A 22,622-nucleotide genomic window follows, 5' to 3' on the forward strand; every position below is an offset into this window, starting at 1 on the left:
CAGCGGGAGAGGCCACAACCGTGAGAGGCCCGCGTACCGCAAAAAAAAAAAAAGAAAGAGGACCAAGGCAATGGTTCCCTGCCCTGCAGGAGCTCACAGAGCAAACAGATTGGGAATCAATTCTGAGTTCAGGGTAACATAGGCAGGAACAAGTTCCAGGGATGAGAGAGCACTTGCGCCAGGCCTCAAAAATACGTAGAAAACAAACTCAGGATTCAATGTGAGTCCTATGGTTCTAGGACTCAGACTAGTGGTTGCCTCTGATGGGGGGTGGGGGGGAGGCTGGCTGGAAGGAGCATGAAGTTTTCTCGGGTGACAGAAGTATTCCGTAGCTTGATTGGCTCTTGACTGAAATGCCACCCAGCAAGCTGGCATGGTGTATGCCATGGTTACATGGGTGTCTACGTTTGTCAAAACTCATCGAGCTGTATACTTAAGATCTGTGCATTCATTATATGCAAACTATATCTCAATATATATAAATTAGTTTATTGAAAATATCTTTTAAAATGAGTAGAACTGGGATTGGAGGGTCCTTCAGGCCTAGAGAACCTCATGCTCAGGGCTTGTTGGTGCAGGCAGCATGGTGCCTGGGGTAACCTCCAGCTGCTGAGGTTGGCTGGGTGTTAGGGTGTGAGGTGAAGGATGTGAGATCGGTTGATTAGAGCCTTAGGTGCCATGTAGAGGAGACTAGACATGACCCTACTAGCCACAGGTGCTGCTGAAGAGTTTCAGCCTCTCCCAAGTGGCTGGGACTGCCCTCCTTGGAGGCTAGGGGTCCATTGGTCCAGTTGGGTAGAGAGAAGCAGGCCTCCCATCCCCTCAAAACTCTGCTCAGAGGGAAGGAGGGGAGGGAAGAGGAGAAATCAGAGCTGAGTACTACAGCCATCAAAGTGAGCTACACCCGATGCCCTAAAGGATGATCAGGGGAAAGCAGTCGTTTCTTGCACCCAGGCTGAACTCTGTCAACTTCCCCTGCCCAGGAAGGGAGAATACCCACAGTTCTTGTCATGATGCAGCAGGGAACTGACCCCCAGAGACTGTCTATTTCATGGCTGCTGGAGGCGAGCTCTCCCTTCTCATGCAGACGTCTTAGGATATGTGCTGCCCCTGCTGTTTTTGTGCTTCTAAACCTAAAAGCGGCGTCCAAGTGTGCACACTGCCAGCTTAAGCGCCTCTGCCTGTATGTAAGGAATTCCTAAATCTTTGTGCATCTTTGCTGTACCCCCAAACTACAACAGGCATTTCCTAGTTGTTTGTCCCACCGAGGCATGCGTTCTCCCACATGCCCTGCATATTCTGACCTTCCATGGTGCTCAAACCTCTCTCACTCCTGTTTTTTTTTTTAAACACTGCCAACGCTCTCTGATCTCTCCCTTTCCTGGACACTTGTTGCAACACCAGGCAATCATTTCCTATCACCTCTCCCTCTCCCCTCTGGTAGTTCTGTTTCCTCAGCTGGAAGGAAATATAAGGCCATTACAGTCAGAGAAGAGCCTTAAAAGCTGTTGTTTCCCCATCAACTTGGGAACATAGTACATTCTCTTTTGTTTTTTAATTCTCTTTTTTGGGGTCATGTTTCTTTTATTTATTTATTTATTTATGTTTGCGTTGCTGCACGTGGGCTTTCTCTAGTTGCGACGAGAGGGGGGCTACTCTTGGTTGCGGTGCGCGGGCTTCTTATTGCGGTAGTTTCTCTTGTTGCGGAGCACGGGCTCTAGGCGTGCAGGCTTCAGTAGTTGTGGCACGTGGGCTTCAGTAGTTGTGGCACGCGGGCTTCAGTAGTTGTGGCTCGCGGGCTCCAGAGCGCAGGCTCAGTAGCTGTGGCGCATGGGCTTACTTGCTCCGTGGCATGTGGGATCTTCCTGGACCAGAGATCGAACCTGTGTCCCCTGCATTGGCAGGTGGATTCTTAACCACTGCACCACCAGGGGAGCCCCATAGTAAATTCTTAATAAATATTTATTAGTAGATTGATGACTGACTTTGGAAGGTCCAGACCGCTGTGGGGATCGTCTGTGCCAAAGTCGAGTAAGTATTTTCATTTCCTCTAACTGTTTTCAGCAAAGGTCCTGTCTAGACCTCAGTCTCTGTGGAAAGAGTGGTCCTGGGGGGTCAGAGGGGCTGAAGGAGATGGTAGGCAATGTGGCTGGGATATTGTGGGATGTTGAATCCTGACCCCAGATGACCCAGGCTGCAGAGCTGTGTCCCCATACTCTCCACTAAAGAGAGCACAGCTGCACTGGGAGCGCTGGGCAAAAATGAGGTCAGGTTCTGTCAAAGCCAGTACGATTCACAGGCGAGCTCAGCTTGCTGGATTGACAGCAACTGTTGAGTCATTACTGCAATTGTAGACATGAACCGCTTTACCTGCTGGGAAGAGAATTTAGGATAAACCGTGAACTTCAAAAAGTTTCTGCCTGGAAACTGAAGAGGTAACCATGGCAACCGGGAGGCAGGTTGAACTCGGAGAGGGCTCTTCGTCTTGAGCAGGGAGCTTTGTGCTCTTGGCTTTGCCCATCTGTGCACCATGCATCAATTCCTTTGTCTCTTTCGCTTTCTTTGTCAAATGAAAAAGTACTAGCTCGGGAATCTGGAGATTCGGCCCAGGGTTCAGCTGTTTTCAGCTCCATTGCATTTAACTAAGGGCCTTTAGCACTGCCGTTTTGTTGTCTGCAGAATGGAAATTTAAAAGCTCCTCTGGCCTATTCACAGGGAATGCAGAAAGGACAGGAAGGTTTGAGGAGGTTTTCTGCCTAATCACTATTATTGTTGTCATGTGGCCACGTCCAGGCTGATTCCAACGTGGTACTACTGAGGGTAAGACCGGGGGTTCAATCTGTCCATAAACTTGCTTTTATTGCTTGGAGAAAAGCTGTCTCAGACACCACCCACGTCCCCATTCGGCAGCTGCATAATAAAAGCATATGCACTGGGGCAGAAGCAGCAGCAGGTGACAAAACAACCCTCATCCCAGCTGACGAACTCCTCCAGCAGAAGGGCCTGCTAATGCTGCCGGGTGGGCTGCGTCATCGTGTGGACCAAGGGCTGTGCGGAGAAGCAAACGTTCAAAAAGGCATCCTTCCGTTGCCCCCCTCCCAACTCTTGCCCATCGCCCTGCCCCACACCAATCCAGCCCTGGACTTGTGAGAAAAGTAGAACAAGAGCCCAGGCGGGCCAGACGGGGTGCAGGTGGGAAGCAGCATCTAAGATGGTGCTACCAATGCGTGAGCTGCTGCCTCGCCTGTCCCCGTGTTCCACTAACCACCGGGAGGCTGGGGAGGGTTCGGCTCTGGCTTCAGAGAGCATTAGGTTTTGACTAACTGGATCACCTTCTGCAGGCCCTGGCTTAACAAGGGAATCTGCTCTGACAAAAGACCCCCCCATATTTTTCTGATTTGGGCCTCTTTTCCTATAGCGGTCCCTCAGCGGCTCTCTCACAGGCCTTCCTCTCCTCTTCCCCTCTGTGGTTTTCCCCTTTCCTTCCCTGACCAGCTTTTCTGGGACTTCTCACTGAGCTCTGTCAGGTGGAACCTCTTCACCTCTGGTTTCCGACCCTTACTTCCAGGCGCCGCTGAGGAATAGCAACTCTTAAACGCCCCTCATGAAATAAACACCTAAACTCCGAGAGTCACAAAAAAAACTTGCTACTTTTCCTTGTTGTCTAGCAACCCCTGTAACCCTACTAAGTAAACCTGAGAGCCAAGGTTGACTGAGCGCTGACTACGAGCTGAGCTCTGTCCCAAGCACCTTCAAGGTGTGGCTACAGGGGCTGTGGTGTGTCTCCCAGATATGTGTTTGGGACCAGGGTGCTGGCTGCTGTAGGCTTACAGCCGTCTCTCCCTTAACAGAGGGAATTGCCTCATTTAAAATTAGGCCGTCCAATGAACTGTTGATGTGGGATACAAAGGCCCGGCCCCTTGCTTCACTGCGGGTCTGCTCAGAAGAGTCATCCCACTCCAGAGCACCCCCTGGGACCAGCTTCCGGCATTCGTTTCCTCCCTCTGCCCAACCCTGCTTCCCTCACACCCTCTTAGTTCCCAGAACTCTCCCCAGCAAGTCTCTGCCTCCGAGGAACTAAGTTTCCCGTCTCCTGGGGAATTCAAACTAAGAATTAAATTTCTTTAGTCCTCACAACAACTTTAGGAAATAAGTGCATCATGTTTTCGTTTTAGAGACAAGGAAACGGAGGCATGGAAAGGTTGAGAAACTCGCCTAAAGTCTCCCATCAGTAAATGGTGGAGCCCAGATTTGAAACTGAGAAATCTATCCCTAGATGGCACACTCTTAACTTCAAGTGCAGCCTCTTAACAGCAATTCCAAAGGGAAGTGAGGGGCAATGGGGTGGCTGTGATGCCTTTATGGGAAAGTGAGGAGATAGGCAGAGCATTTATTACCTTTATCTCGGAGATGAGGATGCCGAACTAGCTAGCAACTGCTTAAAGGCAGGATCATTCACTAGTTCCGGAGGTGGTGGGATTCTAATCTGCGGAGGGGCAGTGAAAAAGCATGGTAAATTCATATTTGACTTCTGGCAAAACACTTACTGTGTGACTTTGAGCAAGTTATTTAACCCGAGTCTTAGTAAAAAAGTACACAGTAGGACTTCCCTGGTGGCGCAGTGGCTGAGAGTCTGCCTGCCGATGCAGGGGACACGGGTTCGTGCCCCGGTCCGGGAAGATCCCACATGCCGCGGAGCGGCTGGACCCGTGAGCCATGGCCGCTGAGCCTGCGCGTCCGGAGCCTGTGCTCCGCAACGGGAGAGGCCACAACAGTGAGAGGCCCGCGTACTGCAAAAAAAAAAAAAAAAAAGTACATAGTAGATGCTCAATAAAGCCAGCCACCACCCCCAACCTTTGTCTGCTATTTCTAACTCTGATCTTGGGCAAGTCTCTCTAACGTTCTGACTCAGTTTCTTCATCTATAAAATGGAGGTGATGATGACAAAGGGCTTACTTAGTTGACCCGTGGCCATTTGGGTAGGAGCACAGTAAATGGAAGTTATCAGTATAACCATGATGCTCTCTTGCCTGGCTTGCATCCTGTGCTCCGGTCCTGCAGGACCCAACAGACTCAGGCTCAGGCTGTGCTCGACACCGTGCGTGCCTCCCCGAGGAGGCACTTCAACACCAATCCTCCTGGCACCGCTGAGTTGGTTTCCTGCTTTTACTAGCGGCAGAAGGTGTTTTGTTTTTTTTTCCCCCCTACTAAACTGGGTGTGCGCTTCTCTTCTCCGTGTGAGTTCTCTGCCGCTTCTCCCTCCCCAGCTGGTGTCCGCCAAGAGGAGGGGGTTAGCCCCGTGAGCACCCCCGTGGTGTGAAGGTTGCACGAGGGTAGCGGCGCATCCCGGGCAGGGAGCCCCGCCCCGTCGAGCTCCAGGCCCCTCCTGCGCCTTCGCCCGCGCTCAGTACCGCTCTCCAATTGGTCGGCGGCGCGCAGCCCCGCCCCGCCCCCTCCAAGGCAATAAAAGCCGCTGGCTCGGCGCAAGCAGTTGAATAAACCCAATCTGCGCAGACAGGCGCTGGCCGCTGCTGCTCTGCCTTCTCGCGCCCTGCGGTGCCCGCTGGAGCCCGTCACCATCCTCCACACGACGTGCTGCCCTGCACCCGCAGCCATGTGCCGGACCCTGGCCGCCTTCCCCACCAACTGCCTGGAGAGGTAAGAGCAGCTTGTCCAGCTGCCTGGAGGAAGAAGAACAAGTCCCACCAACCTTAGGAGTGCAGCGGCGGCAGGCTTGCAGACCTGGGTGGGCTGGAGAATGGGACGCAAGTGACGAGAGGCAGAGGTCAACTTGGTTCCACGTTCTCGGATGCCTCCTTAGAGTCTTAGAGAAGGATGGGCGACGAGAACGGAGAAGGCAAAGCAAAGGGAAGCAGAGGGACCACTGCTTACTGCCATTCCCCACCCTCTGACAAGTGGCATTTCTACTCAGGTGACCCAGCTTCAGGAAAACCACGGTGGCATCACCAGGCAGAACCGAGTCTTCCCCGGTTTCTTAAGCACTTGGTTTTCATTCTAAGTCATAGGTCTAGGGGCCCTCTGGCCCTGGAAAGGCAGGGAAGTGTTTTTCAGCAGCCCCCCCTGTGAGGGATGTGCCCGCTTCCCAGGGAGCTACTCACCCACTCCAATCCTTGCTGGAGCTGGGAAGGAAAAAGTAAAGAGGAAGGCAGAAATCAGCTTCCATACAGCTCCAGAAATATTTGTGACAAGTCTAAGAGAGTGCTGAACTGCCTTCTGCTAATCAACAGGCACAAAGATGGATCAGTGTGACTTAAGTGGGCAAAAGCCCATGTGTGCTGTACTGTAGACCCAGAAAGTATAAGACCTACCGAGGCACAGCTTAAATATTGCTTTCATTGTTTCTGGGTTCATGATACCGCTGAGAGAGGCAACGTTTAGGCCCTGGGAACAGTTACGGGTTCCCAGGAACCCCAAGGCTGGAATTTGAGTGACACTAACCTGAGCTCTTCTGGGACCTCATAAATCTCTCTGCCCTGGCTGAGCGAGTGGAGAATCCTCACAAGCTCGTGCTTTGTCTTCCAGAGCCAAAGAGTTCAAGACACGGCTGGGGATCTTTCTTCACAAGTCAGAACTGGGCTCCGGTACTGGGAGTGTTGGCAAGTTCGAGTGGGACAGTAAACACAGCAAAGAGGGGTAAGTCCTGCTGAACAGCCTAGGGCCCCTAGAGGGAGGGAGCCAGATTCAGGAAAGGAGTCCTGAGAAGGAAAATACCAGGAGAAATTAGAACATGTCAGCGTGGACGTTGGTGACCTTTTCCTAGAGATTGTAATGGAGCTGGTCATAGCCGGTCTGCTATGGCTGCCTGGCTCATGGGTGACTGCGTGGATGGCTCCAGGCTTCTAATTCCACCAACAAATGAAGATACCCAGGGCCTGAATGTCTAGTTACCAGACTCTCGCACCTGGAGATGTCATTGCACATGCAACCAGGGCAAGGGCAGGGTCCAAGGCCACTGGAGGGTTTTAAATTAGTGACTACTTCCACTGACATGCACTTTACCTGGAAGCCCTTTTATACTGACCATCAACTGTGCCAGGTGCTGCGTTAGGCTCTGGGGTTATGGGTAGACATAATCTCTATTCATAAGACCCTTATTTCCTTAAGAAAGTATACAAAACAAGCTCTGAGAGTCAGGGGGATAGAAAGAATTTTGGACAGTGAAGAACACAGTCTTAGATATTTAATGAGGGCCAGAAGTTCCCTGCTTTGGTTTCTGGTTACTGAGCTGTCCTCTAGAAAACACAACTATTTCTCTGAACCCCAACTAAGAGTTTGAGGCATCAGCTCCAATAATTATCCAATTATACAATTGTGTGAATTATACAACTTCCATCAGCGTTCTGGCTAGGATTTGTGCTGTGCAGTAGTTTGTTGATTTTTTTTTTAAAATTAAAATCCTGCCTTTTTTTTTTTAGCAGAAACTTCTCAGAAGACGTGTTGGGGTGGAGAGAGTCATTTGACTTGCTGCTGAGCAGTAAAAGTGAGTGGGACCCTGTTGTGTCTGTCTGTGGATGGCACATGTGTGCCCATGTGCCGTGGAGGCAGCCTGAGGATGCTAAAAGTGTGGGCAAAATAGTAGTAGTAGTAATAATAATAATGATCCCCTAGTGTGCCAGCCTCTATTCAGAATACAAAGGCAGGCCCTTGTTGGAGAAAATTACATCCTAAAAATAGACCATTAACTACAATTGCTGTCTTTTCTTCTTCTATTCCCGGCTGGCTGTCCCTGCTGTCTGACCTGTCTCTTCCTCTCTCCCTGCAACCCCAGATGGAGTGGCCGCCTTCCACGCCTTCCTGAAGACAGAGTTCAGCGAGGAGAACCTGGAGTTCTGGCTGGCCTGTGAGGAGTTCAGGAAGCTCCGGTCAGCTACCAAGCTGGCCTCCCGGGCTCACAGGATCTTTGAGGAATTCATCTGCAGTGAAGCCCCCAAAGAGGTAAGAGCCATGACATATGCCAGGGATCCTGCAGACCCTGCCTGCTCCTTCCCCACTGAGAATCGGGGATGGTGGGGGGCCAGCAAGGAAAGGGCCGAGTCTAGAAATACAGTGGCCTCATTTGGCACAGGAGGCTGGAGACTATAAAGCCAGACTTCGGGCCACCCCTGCCTTCTTTTACCCTCATACTCACCAGTGGGACTGGAGGGGTTGGCAGGGGCTTTTTGGCTTCTGTCCATATGCACTTCTGTAAACGAAGCCCTTTTTAGAGCTCAAAACACTTACACAACTGGGGAGACAGGTCATCATAGGATAACCTGGCTCAGTCCCCTTGTTGACCTGCCTCAGGTCTGTGGTCTGTGGACCTTTTAACCTTCCCCCAGGCCTCCACTGTGTTTGATAGAGAATATGGCGCCACCTTGTGGAGAGAGAGTAGTAATGCCTTGCTCTTGTATCTGTACAATATATTTTCTGAGCACTTTTATTTATTCCTTAAAGATTTGTTGAGCATCAGTGACATGCAAGGCAGTGTTATAGACATTGAGGATATGGCAATGAACAAAAAGTCTCTACCCCAGTGGGAGAAGGTGACAATAACCAATTAAGTAAATATTGTCAGGGAATGATCTCTGCTCTGATAAAAACAAAGCAGGATATGGAAGGGAATACCAGAGTACAGGATGGGAGGATGTGAGGTCTTTCCGATTTATAAAGGGAAGTGAGGGGTGGGCTGTTTGATAAGGTGACATGCGAACAGAGACCTGAAAAGGAGGAAAGAACATTCTAACACAGGAAACGGAAAGTGCAAAGACCAGAGAGTGCCTGTTGTGACCACAGACCAGCAAGTGGGCCCATGTGGAGTAGAGCATGAGGGAGAGAGAGTGGGAGATGATGTCACACAGGTGGCAGATGGCCAGGTGCCGGCCCAGCTGGCCGTGTGGGCTCATTGCACACTTGGGTTTTTCCTCTGAGTGACGGGTAACAACAGAGCTGCTAGCAAACTGACTTGGGTTTTAAAAGGCTCGCTCTGCTGGGTGGAGAATAGAGCCCGGGGTTAAGGGGAGAAGAGAGAGACACCAGGTAGCAGGCGCTGGCACTAGTCTAGGACAGAGGTGATGGTGACTTGAACCCGGGTTATTACAGTGGAATGGGTGAAAAGAGGTTGGATCTGTACCCATTCTCAACATATCCTGGGTCATTCTGAGAGACTGGAGGACAGACACTGGATCAGAGGTGGGGACAGGCCCAGAGTTGAAAAGCCCGTTGATGGTCCACTCTGGAGACCCCTGGTTCCGTGTTCGGAATCCAGTGTGCCTTCCACTGCCCCACGTGCCAGTCCTCCCGTGCCTGCTGGCCTCCTGCCTCTGCCACCCCATGCCCTGACGCCCACGCACCCACGTGCTTGCCCTCCATCCCACAGGTGAACATAGACCACGAGACCAGGGAGCTGACCAGGACGAACCTGCAGACGCCCACGGCCATGTGCTTCGACGTGGCTCAGGGGAAGACGCGCACCCTGATGGAGAAGGACTCATACCCGCGCTTCCTGAAGTCCCCAGCTTATCGGGACCTAGCTGCCGAAGCCGCGGCCGCCTCCGCCTCTGCCTCCCCATCCGAGCCCTCGCATACCTGAGCCTCCAGGCTGGGAGGGGGCCGGCCAGGCAGAGAGGTTGGGTCGCCCATAGCCGAGGTGCCGCCCCCCTGTGGGGGGGCGGGTTCTGCAAAGCCAGAGAGGACAGCGAAGGGAAACGCCCACCCGGTGACACCCTCTCCTCTAGACCCTGCGGGACTGAATTCCGTGCGTGAGAGGGTTCCCCCACTTCTAGGACCTGCGCCCAAGGGCTGAAGAGGAGGGTTGTGTGTGGCTCTCTGGGGGAGAAGAAGGATGGTGCAAGAGTCAGCATCAGCTCTGGCCCTTCTCAGCAGGGCAAGGGATATTCCAGGGTGCTTTGGGAAACTTGTGGATAAAGGGAAACTTGAAAATGAGTGAGGGAAAGACAAGCAGCTTAGCCGTTCTGCCTGTCCATCGGTGGACACATCCTGGTTTCCTAGTTCCCAGACTGTCCTGGGCACACAGGGAACCATGGATGTGGAGCCTTCCCATCCTGTGCTCTTCACCTGCCTCTGGGCTGCCCGGCGGGTTCCTTAGCTTGCATTTCTCAACACTCCTGTGTCCAGCCTGGCAGTCTTGTCAAGGCCAGAGAACCAATGTGATGCTTGCCCCAGATGAGATTTTTACCTCAAATACTGGCCTTCAAGCCCCTTTCCAGATCAGTAGAGAGCCCGGAAAAGAGGCCATCTTGCTTATGTGAAATGAACCTTGGTGCTCCTGGTGGCCTCTTGCAGGTGACCCGACCCTGTGTGTGCATCAGGGTCCACCTGTGAGCAGGGCCCGCTGAGGACCTCTTGCTGGGATGTGCCCTCTCTTAGCTCCGTGCTTGCTGTTGAACGTGGGGCCCATCAGGAGAAGGGCATGGGGTCTCTTGGTGAGCGGCTAGTCCAGCTCTTTTGCCGGGCCGGGTGGAAGGAGGGAGAAAAGGATCCTGAGAAACAAATCTCTTGGCAGTTCCAGAGAATCCTCTTTAAATCAAGCTCATCTTTTATTTTTGTGGGTATGAGAACAGCGAAAAAGAGATTCCCCAGGATGGAAGGGGAGCCTCGTGTTTCTTTCCTGTGGATGTGAGGTAACGCTCACTGGGGTGTCGGGAGAAATGAGGCAGGGACCTCAATGAACTTGGACGGACCGTAGAAGCTGGGAGTGAGGCTGGGAAGAGCAGGACTGGGGGCAATCAGAACCTGCTTGTCACCTCATGGCATCACTGAGCACATGTTCCGTGGTGGGACTTCTGCCCGGGCCCAGGCTGGGGAGGTGAATTAACCGGGAAGCTCCCCTGTGCCCCAGGAAAATCCACACTGTTCTCTCTGCGCTATGAGCTCCTCCAGGAGACAATTATTTAAGTCTAACGTATTGTTGGTTTTGTGACAGTGGTCATGGCACATTATTTTCACTGCTGTTGTCGTTGCTATTGTTATTTATTGTCATTTGAGTTTGCCTCTACTGGAGAATCTCAACAGGAGCTGGCGGCATGACTGTCTCCCTCTCCACTGGACTCTACCTCTTGAACATGCTGGGAACCTCTTAGCACCTGTCAGGAACTCCTCCCTGTTTAAATATTTATTTATTGTTGACAGCTGGAACTGGTTTTCTAGATGTGAATGATGTACTCGATCCCCATTTTCCTGTTTCAGCATGTTATTTTATTGTGAAATAAAATAAAACCCAAGTATGAGATCCTGTCTCCAAGGGCTGTGTGGTCAGGGGAAGAGGGAAAGGGAAGTGCCGGCAGGAGTCTTGTGGGAGAGCTGGCGTCCGGAGATGCCACAGGATGCATGGGGAGCTTTCGAGTTATGGGCAGAGGTGACTGTTCGAACGGTGGCCACCAGGATGGGTAACTTCATTCAGCTGGTGACAGCCCAACTTGTGTCAAGCCATTGTGTCTTGTTGATTGGACCTGGCTCAGCTGTCATTTCAGGGCCCATCTCCTCTCTCCACCCGGCCCAGCACAAGCCATTCCCAGTTCTTCTTTGAACAGAGCAAGGGGTGGTTGCCCCTGGCCAAGTAGCCACACATTATCAGTTGGGGGGGGGACTTTTGTGCCATTTTCACCTTTACCCATTTTCAATTTGCATTAGTATCCTTTTAAGATGTCATATAAATTCAGGGAGTTAATATTCCTTATAATTTCATAGACGTCTCTGAGATGAGCTTTGGGAAGCCACTTGGTACATGGGACTGTTCCATTCCCGGGGCAGAGGCAATGAGAGGTTAGCGCTGGGCTGGAAAGAACTTTGGGGTAGGCTTGCAAGGATCCAATCTGCTCTCCCTCTGCCGATCACCTACTCGTTCTCCCTAAATTCTTCTCTATGTTGAATTATCTGTTTATATAAAGATAACTGAGTAAAGTGACCAGACTTCAGGTACATCGAGTAGAAAACCCCATGGAATCACATTCGAAGCCCAGATCTAAGAGGCGATTCTATGCGTGATGCCAGGAGGGATTCTGAGGTTAAGGGCCTGGGAAGGAAGATGGGAACACACACCGTGGCGGGCCCTGATCTCATTGAGTCCTTACGACAGCTCTGTGAGGTAGGTATGATAACCCTACAATATAGATGAGGAAACTGAAACTCCTGGGGGCATCGGAGGGGGGTGAGAGGGGAACATGTCCAGGGCAGCTGGCTCGAGAGAGTGGCAGAGATGAGATTGGAACCCAGTGACACCGTGTCGGGCGGGGGAGAGTCCAGTCTGTGAGGGATGGTCGAGGGATACGATGGATGAGGGAAGAAGAAAGATGGTACCCAGAGAGGTGGGGAGGTAGGAACCTTGTCCTCTTCTCATTACTTTCCTTCCATCTTTTTGCCTCTTTTACATGCATTTATTGCATCTAGTGCATTCTTTGTGCCTGGCAGAAAGCCAAACTAGTAGCCGTACCATCAACTGCAGGTAGCCTCACTTAATGGTGGGTGGGGATTCTGGGTAAGTTTAGACAAGGGCACAAATGTGTATTTTCTGAAGCAGTATGGGTGCCAGTAGGAAAACGTGGGTGTAAGCGGCTAGTAATGGAGAAATGAATGGGGGTGACGGACATCCAGTGACTGGGGTGGGTGCTGGCAGGCTCCTCAATCCAGCAAGACCATCCTCAAGGCTTGTTCCCCTCCCCTAGCCCTTCTTCTCACATACAGGGTGGTCTTGGAGCCCATGGCGTGGCCTGAAGGTGGTAGATACGCGTTAGAGATAAAGAAGAACGACTCTTGGCTGACCTATACGTCTCCCAGGTGTCAGGCTCAAACCAACACAGGACCTCTGCTGGATTGGTTCTCAGAGTGTTTAAGGGATTTCCTGAAAATCACGCAGCCAGCAAGAGGTCTCCAATATCTTTAAACTCACTGGCTCTGGTCCTCCCCCAGGGCACTTCAGGCTTTGGCTTAGCAGGCAAAGCACTTCCTGAGTGGCCTGCTTATGCCTTTCCGGCCTCTGCTCCCAATCGCTCACCTGCCCCTTGAAAACAAACCTTTCACGGTTCCCAGATTCACCCTACTGTTCAAGCCTCCTTGCTTTTGCCTCCTGGACCACCTCCCTGCTGTGCCCCCTACTCCCATCACTCCTTCATCAGCCTGGGGACACATCTTTCAAAAGCCAGCTCAAGGGTCTTTCTGCGGTGCCTCCCCTGAGCCTTTGGGTCTGATCCCTGAAGCCTGTTCTTCATGTGCCCCCACTGCTGCTAACCCTCATCGGAGCACTTACATCCCTCCTTTCTGTCTCCCTTTACCAGACTTTGGGCAAACTCCTGGGGTTTAGGCATGTCCCCCTCTCCAATTTTCTACACCCAGGGCCTAGCATATACATGTTTAGCAGATGGCTCTTACGTTAATGATTAATTTTAAATCCAGCAGGAGAAACGTTTAGATGACCATTTCCAACTTCCTACCAGACTCCTCTCCCTGGACGTCCCACAGGCTCATCGTATGGAGCGCATTCAAAGCCGAGGTCATCACCGTCCCCCTCAGATATCCACTGCCTTCTGCTCCCGTAACCCTGATAGGGAGAGATGTTGCTTCTCCTCCCAGCTCACCAGAGGTCTTTATAGTTTTTTTAAAAAATAAATTTATTTATTTATTTATATTTTTGGCTGTGTTGGGTCTTTGTTGCTGGACACGGGCTTTCTCTAGCTGCAGTGAGCAGGGCCTACTCTTCATTGCGGTGCACGGGCTTCTCATTGCGGTGGCTTCTCTTGTTGTGGAGCACGGGCTCTAGGCACGTGGGCTTCAGTAGTTGTGGCACATGGGCTCAGTAGTTGTGGCTTACAGGCTTAGTTGCTCCATGGCATGTGGGATCTTCCCGGACCAGGGCTCAAACCTGTGTCCCCTGCATTGGTATGTGGATTCTTAACCACCGCGCCACCAGGGAAACCCTCACTGAGATTTCTTAGAGGAACATTTCATCCTCTTCAACATAGGCTATAAAAACGACTTCCCACCTGGTGCCCCTCCCCAGTGCTCTCCCCCTCCAGTTCATTTTCCATGCCGTGTCAGTCTTTATCCATAAAGCATAGATCTGAGCACGCCATGGCTGCATTCAAGCCCTTCAGTGGCTCCCCTTTGAGTACGAGAGAAAGTCCAGCTCTTACAATGACATACGAGGTTCGTGCTGATCTGACCCAAGTCCCTCTCCTGACTTCGTCCCTGCCCAGATGGCCCTTACACACATGCTGTTCTCTCTGCTCGTAATGCCCTCTTTGTCTTTCTTTTAATTAGGGGTTGGGGGCTGAGGAGGAGAATGCCCTTCTCAAAAGGCCTCCTGAAAATCTAGCAAAAACATCACCTCCTCAAGTGAAGCCTTCCTTCCCAGACATCCACTGCCCAGAGTTCATCTCTGCCACTTCCATGATTCTAGGACACCCTGTCCTAACCTTGATCGTCTCATGTGTGACATGGCACTGTCACTTGCCTCTTCGCAGCTATTTTTCTTTCACTAAACCACTCTCTTCCAGATGGGGAGCCACATTATTTGATAAGATGGGGCAGGACAGACCACGGCTGAGTGATACACAGCCCAGCTCGTGGGGTTGGAATGTTGGGGCTGGAACTGGCCCCTTCGCTGTATGACCTTGGGAAGCTGCTAAGCCTCTCCAAGGCTTACTTCGCTCATCTGTAAACGAGTGCAGTAAGAGTGCACCCCTCAGAGGGAACATGGAATGAAAGAAAAGGGGCACAATGCTGATATCCCACCAGTATTAACTATTATTATTATCTGATTCCAGGTACTCAGCACAGTACCTTGTCCACAGTCAATAACTATTTATTGACTTTTTGAAAAGAATGGAAGAGTCACAATTCAAAGCCAGGATTCCAAGTCTACTTTCCCAAGTATAGTACAGCTGTTTCCATACTGTATTTTATCTGATATGAAGAGCATTCCAGAGTTCCAGATGAGGAAATCAAGGACTGAGCCATTAAATCCAGATAGTACTCACTCAACCCAGGCTCGTGTATTTCCGCATCAGTGCTGTTGCTTCCGTGTTGGCTGTGGAGGGCTCTGGCCTATCCCTCACCCTCTGCTACCTCCCTGTGGCCATGTCAGGTCAGGCTATACAAACTTTTCCCTTGGAATTGCTTAGCTTTGCTCTCATTTTAAGTTGGCTCCTTCCTTTGGAATTGTATCCAAGAGGTATAACTTTTAGTTTTGTTTATTAATGCAGCTTAATAGAGATGTGAAATTTCAATAGAACTGAAAATTATTAGCATAATTGCTAAGGTATCCCAGGGGGTACAGGGGTTAAAATTAGATTTCTTTAGCCAACAGGGCTGAAATCACCTTTAAAAACTGAAGCTCTTGGCGTGGATGTAGAGAGAAGGGAGACCTTGTGCACAGTTCGTGGGATTGTAAGTTGGTGCAGCCAGGATGGAAAACAGTATGGAGCTTCCTCAAAAAATTAAAAATAGAACTGCCATATGATCCAGCAATTCTACTTCTTTTTTTTTTTTTTTATTGTAGCTAAATGAGATAACGGATGTTAACTAAACCTATTGTGGTAATCATTTCAGAGTATATGTGAATCAAGCCATCATACTATATAACTTACACTTCTAGAGTGATGTATGTCAATTATTTCTCAATAAACCTAGAGGGAATTCCCTGGCAGTCCAGCGGTTAAGACTCCGAGCTCCCAATGCCGGGGACCCAGGTTCGATCCCTGGTCAGGGAACGAGATCTCGCATGCTGCAACTAAAGGAGCCCACATGGGGCAACAAAGATCCTGCATGCCGCAACTAAGACCTGGCACAGCCAAATAAATAAATAACTATTAAAAAAAAACCAGTACCTACCTCATAAAGATTAGATTATATGATTATATATATATATATATATATATATATATATATAAAGGGCTCAGAATAGTTCCTAGAGCATACTAAAGAGCTACATAAATGCTTGCTACCATCATCATTCTTCTCCTTCTTATCATTATTATTAGTTCAGGTAGCAAAAGTGGCATGTGCAGAGACATGGTGGTGGGAAGCAGTGTGATGTGATGGGGACCTGGATGGTAGTAGTGGTGATGCCCATGAGGAATCAGGACAGTCAGGGACCATATCAGGACCTGAAATCATGTTACATATTGCATTTCTCAATTATTTATGATCTATTTCTGCCTACTAAGATGCAAGCTCCAGGAAGACCCTCACGAGGCACTTGTGTGATAAATCACCGTATCCCAAGCATTTAGAATAGTCACTGGCAACATTGTCAGTGCTCAATAAATATTAATTGAGCAAATGATGCGTTAAGGATTTTGAACTTTGTCCTGTACACTATGGCGAGTCAGTGAAGTAGGTATTACTAGATTAGAGGCTGAGAAGCAAGTCATCAGTTTCTTCCAGTAAGCGATAGTAAGGGCTGAAGTAGTCATCCCCTGGCAGATGAAAGTAGGAGACTTGGGATTGGAATGAGAATGGGAAGTGGCATTCAGGGGGTGGTGCCATTCATGGGGATGGAGAAAAAGGAAAGGAGCAGATTTAGGGAGAGATGAGAATCTCTGTTTGGGACATGTTCTAGATTTGTGGGTCTGAAGTTCAGCAGAGAGGCTGGGGCTAGAGGGAGAGGCTTGGGAGTCACTGGGGTGTAAGGGGCAACAGAGGTCGAGAGTCTGGATGGCGTGCCGCTGATGACCAACATGTCACCACACCTTGCTCGCTGTTCATGACCCTCTAGGAAGTTTGTCTCCCGACAAGACTGGATGTTCTTTGAGGACAGGAATACTTCCCATTGTAGCCTTCAGTATACAGCGTGCATCTCCATGCTAGGAAAATGGTCAGGAACAGAACTTCTAGAGCAGAAAGGAATCTTAAAAACCATATTAATATGATAGAATGAGGCCCAACACTGTTCAACCACTTGCCTGTGGTCACTCAGCAAAACAGCCACAGCTCTGGCTGCAGGACGAGGTCTTAAGACTGCCAGCCTTGTGCCCTTTCCAGGAGGCCACATTGCCTCAGGGTGGTGAGTTGACAGCACCCAGGTGAGTGAAGGAGCTTGGGCTTTGGGCTGATCTAGCTTCCTGGAGCCTCAGTTTCATCATCATCAGGATTGTTAGGGGTTGATTGGGTCCGAGTCTCTTGTGATGCAATGAACATAGTGCCAGGCACCCTGTCGGTGCTCAATAAATGTTTATTTACCATTCATTTCCCTCAAGAAGATAGGGGGTTTGGAACAACGTGGTCAGGTTGGAGCTGTGACCTGAAAGGCTGAAGGCTGAGCAGCACGATCTTGGACATCAAATCAGCCCTCAGCAATCAGTTAAGAGCCACCGAATAAATACATGTATATGTATAACTGAATCCCTTTGCTGTACACCTGAAATTAACATATTGTTAATCAACTATACTCCAATAGAAAATAAAAGGTTAGAAAACAAAAGAGCCACCGCTTTCCCCTAGGAGGTTTAAAGGTGCAACTAGCTCAGGCCACCTCTGCCGAGTGTAGGCGTGGTCAGTGTCCCCTCCCTCCTCCTTTCACTCTCCTTTCTAGGCTCCGCCCCGGCTGGCTCGCTTCTCGACGCTCCAGCCCCAGAAAGGACTGTTTCCTTGCTGGCTACAGTGTTTGAGGGTTAGGTGCTGCCAGAGAAATAACCAAGGAAGAGGCGTCTGTATTTAGAAGGTAAGGTGGGCAGAAGGAGAAGAGCTGGGAAAGCTTGAGAAGTTGTTTTCTTTGAAGGATTCCTTGGGCTTTGGGGACTGGAGATGGCAGTGGGTGTAGAACTGGAGGAGGGGAGAGAGCTCACAGAGCCAGCTGGTCAGCCCCAGGGGGCCCTTTGGGCCTGAGCCCACCTGAGATTCCCAGGGTTCTGTGACAATCCACACATTATTTATGCAAGTCATCTCAGTTTATCAGGCACATCTTGTCATGTGGAGAAAATGAAACTGAAAGCAGGACTCTTCCCTTGCAGTGTTTTTGATGGGTTATTTTCATTTTCTACTCTGATATTTCACTTGGGGGTTCTTTTATTATTATTATTATTATCATTATCGTCATTTTTATTTGCATTTCCTCAAAAGGAGTCCAAGATGTGGTATTCTTAAACGATTGTATTACACTGAAGTTAGCAGTTGGAGGTGGGCTGGAATAAATAAAAGACCGGAGGAGGAAAGAAGTTCGAAGAAACCCTGAGTCTTCCAGGTTTCTCCGAGATTCTTTCCTTCTCTGGTCCTTTATTCCAGCCCACCTCACACTCACTGTCACCGGAAGTGTTTACACAAACATTGGGTCCAGAGAGTTCATTACCGGGTGATTGTGCTTCCGCTGCACATTTGATTAGACCTCTGAGGTAAGGGCTTTGACACTGTCGGAGGGGGTGAGATTGCTGAAAAATGGTTGCTCTGTGAATTTTGCAGCAGACTTAGTTATGTAAATATTCAGGTAACAGTTTGCTGCCATCTGCTGTTTGAATTGGGTCTAAATTGCTCAGAGCTGATCAAGGGCAGTTGGATTAAACTGACACCCCAGGTTCCCTATTTGTGTAGTGTGTATATGCACATGGGTGGGGAGACTGGGATTTGTTAACTTTTGTTTTCATAAACGGACGTAATTAGCTCTACCATTTACTGAAGGCTTAATATTTCCCCCTCTCCCTACTTCAGTGCACTTTATACGGGGGACTGTATTTATTGTTGCCCCCATTTGAGGGAACAGAAAATTGAGACTTAATAATCTAAGGTTACACGATTAGGAAGTAAGAGTCTAGAATTACACGACCAGGGGCTCAAACTTCGATCTTGCTGAGTTGGGAGTCCGAGTTCTTAACCATACTCTACACTAGTTTGAATAGGACTGCACACATGCAAAGAACCAGGAATGTGCTGAGCGTGTTCAACCAGAAACACAAACTGATGAAAAACACATATTTTCTTATTAAATGAGGGTTCTGGTTTTTTTAAAAGGCCATCTATTTCTAGTAAGAGTATGTTTATATGGCATTGGGAAAAAATGTATTAATATAGGTTGAGAATCCTAAAAACAATCATAGCCTTTGACTCGGCATTCAGTTCTTTGAAATCTATCATAAGAAATCTATTATAAGATCTATCATAAGAAAATAAGCTAAAGTAAGCTAAATTTGCTCCAACATTATTTTGAATTGTGAAAAAAATAATCATTTTGAAACTCTGTTTTAAAAGTTATTTTAAAAATTTGCTCCATAGTAGAGAACTGAAAAACCTCTCTGATGGCATGTTGCATAGCCATCAAAATGTTTTAAAACACTTGTAGGGCTTCCCTGGTGGCTCAGTGGTTGAGAGTCCGCCTGCCGATGCAGGGGACACGGGTTCGTGCCCCGGTCCGGGAAGATCCCACATGCCGCGGAGCGGCTGGGCCCGTGAGCCATGGCCGCTGAGCCTGCACGTCCGGAGCCTTTGCTCTGCAACGGGAGAGGCCACAACAGTGAGAGACCCACGTACCGCAAAAAAACCCCAAAAAAATCCCACTTGTAATAACATAGGACATTATTTATAATAAGGCATTAAATGAAAGGAGGCAGGATACAAAGTTACTTACAGAGCATGAGCCCAACTATTTTTTTTAAAAATCTATAGAAATATACTAAAATATTAACAATACCTGTTCCTGGGCAGTGGGAGAATAAAGTAATAATTTTCTTGTTTAAAATTTATATATATTTATAATATTCTATAATAAAAATTTCTATAATAGATGTATTTTGAAAAGGTTGCTAGTAAAATTAATTTCTCAAATTCAAATGTTTTCGTTTTTTTATAAATTTATTTATTTTTGGCTGCACTGGGTCTTCGTTGCTGCGTTCAGGCTTTCTCTAGTTGCTGCAAGCGGGGGCTACTCTTCGTTGCGGTGCACAGGCTCCTCATTGCGGTGGTTTCTCTTGTTGTGGAGCATGGGCTTTAGGCGCGTGGGCTTCAGTAGTTGTGGCTCACGAGCTTAGTTGCTCCACGGCATGTGGTATCTTCCCGGACCAGGGCTCGAACCCGTGTCCCCTGCATTGGCAGGCAGATTCTTAACCACTGCACCACCAGGGAAGTCTAAATGTTTTCTCACTATTATAAAATTATGAAGTCCCTCTCTCATCTCCAGGTGGAAAGTCGGAAGACTTCAAGAGTATTGTCCTTCCTGATACTGGTGGTCTGTAGCCAGATAATTCTGATTTACCCTGACAGGATTTTCTAAGAGTTCCACGTCTCTTTGATCAAATCCCAAGGAGATAAGTTTTTCATTTTCTTGAAAAAAAGGCAAAAAATTTGTAACCAGTGGTATTTACCATCATGGAGACCAAGAGCCCTAACAATCCTCAGGAAAGACCCACACCCTGTACTAATGGGAGGGTTTCAGAGGAAGACAATCATTTGTTGATTAAAGCTACTAAAAAAGATGACATTGAGCTGGTCCAGCAATTGCTAAAAAAAGGGGCTGATGTCAATTTCCAGGATGAAGAATGGGGCTGGTCACCTTTGCATAATGCAGTACAAAGTGGCAACGAGGACATTGTGGATCTTCTGCTTAACTATGGTGCTGAGCCTTGTCTGCGGAAGAGGAATGGGGCCACTCCCTTCATAGTTGCTGGCATCACTGGAAATGTGAAGGTGCTCAAACTTTTACTTCCGAAAGTAGCAGATGTCAATGAGTGCGATGTTCATGGCTTCACAGCTTTCATGGAAGCCTCTGCATATGGTAGAGTCAAAGCTTTAAGGTTTCTGTATAAGAATGGAGCAAAGGTGAATTTGCATCGAAAGACAAAGCAGGATCAAGAGAAGATTAGGAAAGGAGGGGCCACTGCTCTCATGGATGCTGCTGAAGAAGGGCATGTAGATGTTGTGAGGATCCTCCTTCACGAGATGGGGGCAGATGTCAATGCCCGAGACAATATGGGCAGAAATGCTTTGACCTATGCTCTTCTGAACTCTGACAATGAGAAGGTGAAGGCCATTACTCGCCTTCTGCTGGACTGTAAGGTTGATGTCAGTGTGAGGGGGGAAGGAAAGAAGACGCCCCTGATCCTGGCAGTGGAAAAGAAGAACCTGGGTTTGGTACAGATGCTTCTGGAACAAAAACATATAGAGATCAATGACACAGACAATGAGGGCAAAACAGCACTGCATCTTGCTGTTGAACTCAAGCTGAAGGAAATCGCCCAGTTGCTGTGCCGCAAAGGAGCCAGAACAGATTGTGGAGACCTTCTTGCCATAGCAAGGCGCAATTATGACCGTGACCTTGCAAAGTTTCTTCGCCAGCATGGAGCCGTAGAAGATTTTCACCCTCCTGCTCAAGACTGGAAGCCGCAGAGCTCACGTTGGGGGGAAGCCCTGAAACATCTCCACAGGATATACCGCCCTATGATTGGCAAACTTAAGATCTTTATTGATGAAGAATATAAAATTGCTGACACTTCTGAAGGGGGCATCTACCTGGGGTTCTATGAAGACCAAGAGGTAGCTGTGAAGCTATTCTATGAAGGCAGCACACATGGACAAAATGAAGTCTCCTTGTTGCAGAGCAACCGAATCAACAGTAATGTGGTGACATTCTATGGCAGTGAGAACTACAAGGGCTCTCTGTATGTGTGCCTCGCCCTGTGTGAACACACACTGGAGGAGCACTTGGCCGACCACAGAGGGGAGGCTGTGCAAAATAAGGAAGATGAGTTTGCTCGAAATGTCCTCTCATCTCTATTTAAGGCTGTTGAGGAACTACATCTGTCTGGATACACTCACCAGGATCTGCAGCCACAAAACATGTTAATAGGTAAGTCCCCAGTGTTCTCTTAGAAACGTAGGGCCTTTTGTTACGAGAGGAAAGGATTTTCACGGCAGAACAGGGAAGAACTAGAGTCAGTGTGGATTGTTCAGTTTGAGGATTAATGTAACAAATCGATAGTGACAGTGCAACCTCTCCTGCTACCAGGTATAACCCGTATTCCACGTGGAGGTCGAGGATGCCAATGGAATAGCAGGCTAACCTTATATTGCCCTTGGCAAATACAAATTTGTAGGTCTTGGATGGAGCCAGCTCCAGAAGTTTGAATTCTTAGAGTAGTCTTCAAGTCAGGGAACCTAGAAAGTGTGTTCCTTCAGAGAAGGTGGCAGTTACAGTGAAACTTAATGGCAAAGCTGAGGTTAAAATTGGGATCCAGGTTAAGATGTGACACGGTGAAACATACTGCAAGCAGACCGAACAAGTCAGTGTCCACTGCTGCAAAGCAAAACCAAAATAAACTAAAGCAACATTCAAGGATACAAGCAGAGCTGAGGGCTTCGCTGGTGGCGCAGTGGTTAAGAATCCGCCTGCCAATGCAGGGGACACGGGTTCGAGCCCTGGTCCAGGAAGATCCCACATGCCGCAGAACAACTAATCCTGTGCGCCACAGCTACTGAGCCCGTGAGCCACAACTACTGAGCCCGTGAGCCACAACTACGCTCCTAGAGCCCGTGCTCCACAACAAGAGAAGCCACCAAGCCTGCACACTGCAACGAAGAGTAGCCCCTGCTCGCCGCAACTAGAGAAAACCTGCACAGCAACGAAGACCCAACACAGCCAAACAAACAAACAAAAAAACGAAGCGGAGTAGGGAACAAATGTATGGACC

At 49.0% G+C, this 22,622-nt stretch overlaps 2 protein-coding genes across 2 annotated transcripts; both read left to right on the forward strand.

The window, feature by feature from the left end:
* Positions 1-5,534: 5,534 nt before the first annotated feature.
* Positions 5,535-11,242, forward strand: LOC114891169 (regulator of G-protein signaling 16). The gene is made up of 5 exons (XM_029215298.1): positions 5,535-5,658; positions 6,544-6,654; positions 7,437-7,501; positions 7,790-7,956; positions 9,377-11,242. Exons 1-5 carry the CDS (start codon positions 5,615-5,617, stop codon positions 9,587-9,589), a joined length of 600 nt encoding a protein of 199 aa, XP_029071131.1. The 5' UTR covers positions 5,535-5,614; the 3' UTR covers positions 9,590-11,242.
* Positions 11,243-17,545: 6,303 nt separating this feature from the next.
* LOC114891173 (2-5A-dependent ribonuclease-like) lies at positions 17,546-22,302 on the forward strand. Its single transcript, XM_029215312.1, has 2 exons — positions 17,546-17,674; positions 20,117-22,302. Exon 2 carries the CDS (start codon positions 20,305-20,307, stop codon positions 21,802-21,804), a length of 1,500 nt encoding a protein of 499 aa, XP_029071145.1. The 5' UTR covers positions 17,546-17,674; positions 20,117-20,304; the 3' UTR covers positions 21,805-22,302.
* The last annotated feature ends 320 nt before the right edge of the window (positions 22,303-22,622 follow it).

Source organism: Monodon monoceros, unplaced genomic scaffold, assembly GCF_005190385.1.
Source record: "Monodon monoceros isolate NGI ecotype Baffin Bay Population unplaced genomic scaffold, NGI_Narwhal_1 Contig7150_ctg1, whole genome shotgun sequence".
NCBI lineage: Eukaryota > Metazoa > Chordata > Mammalia > Artiodactyla > Monodontidae > Monodon > Monodon monoceros.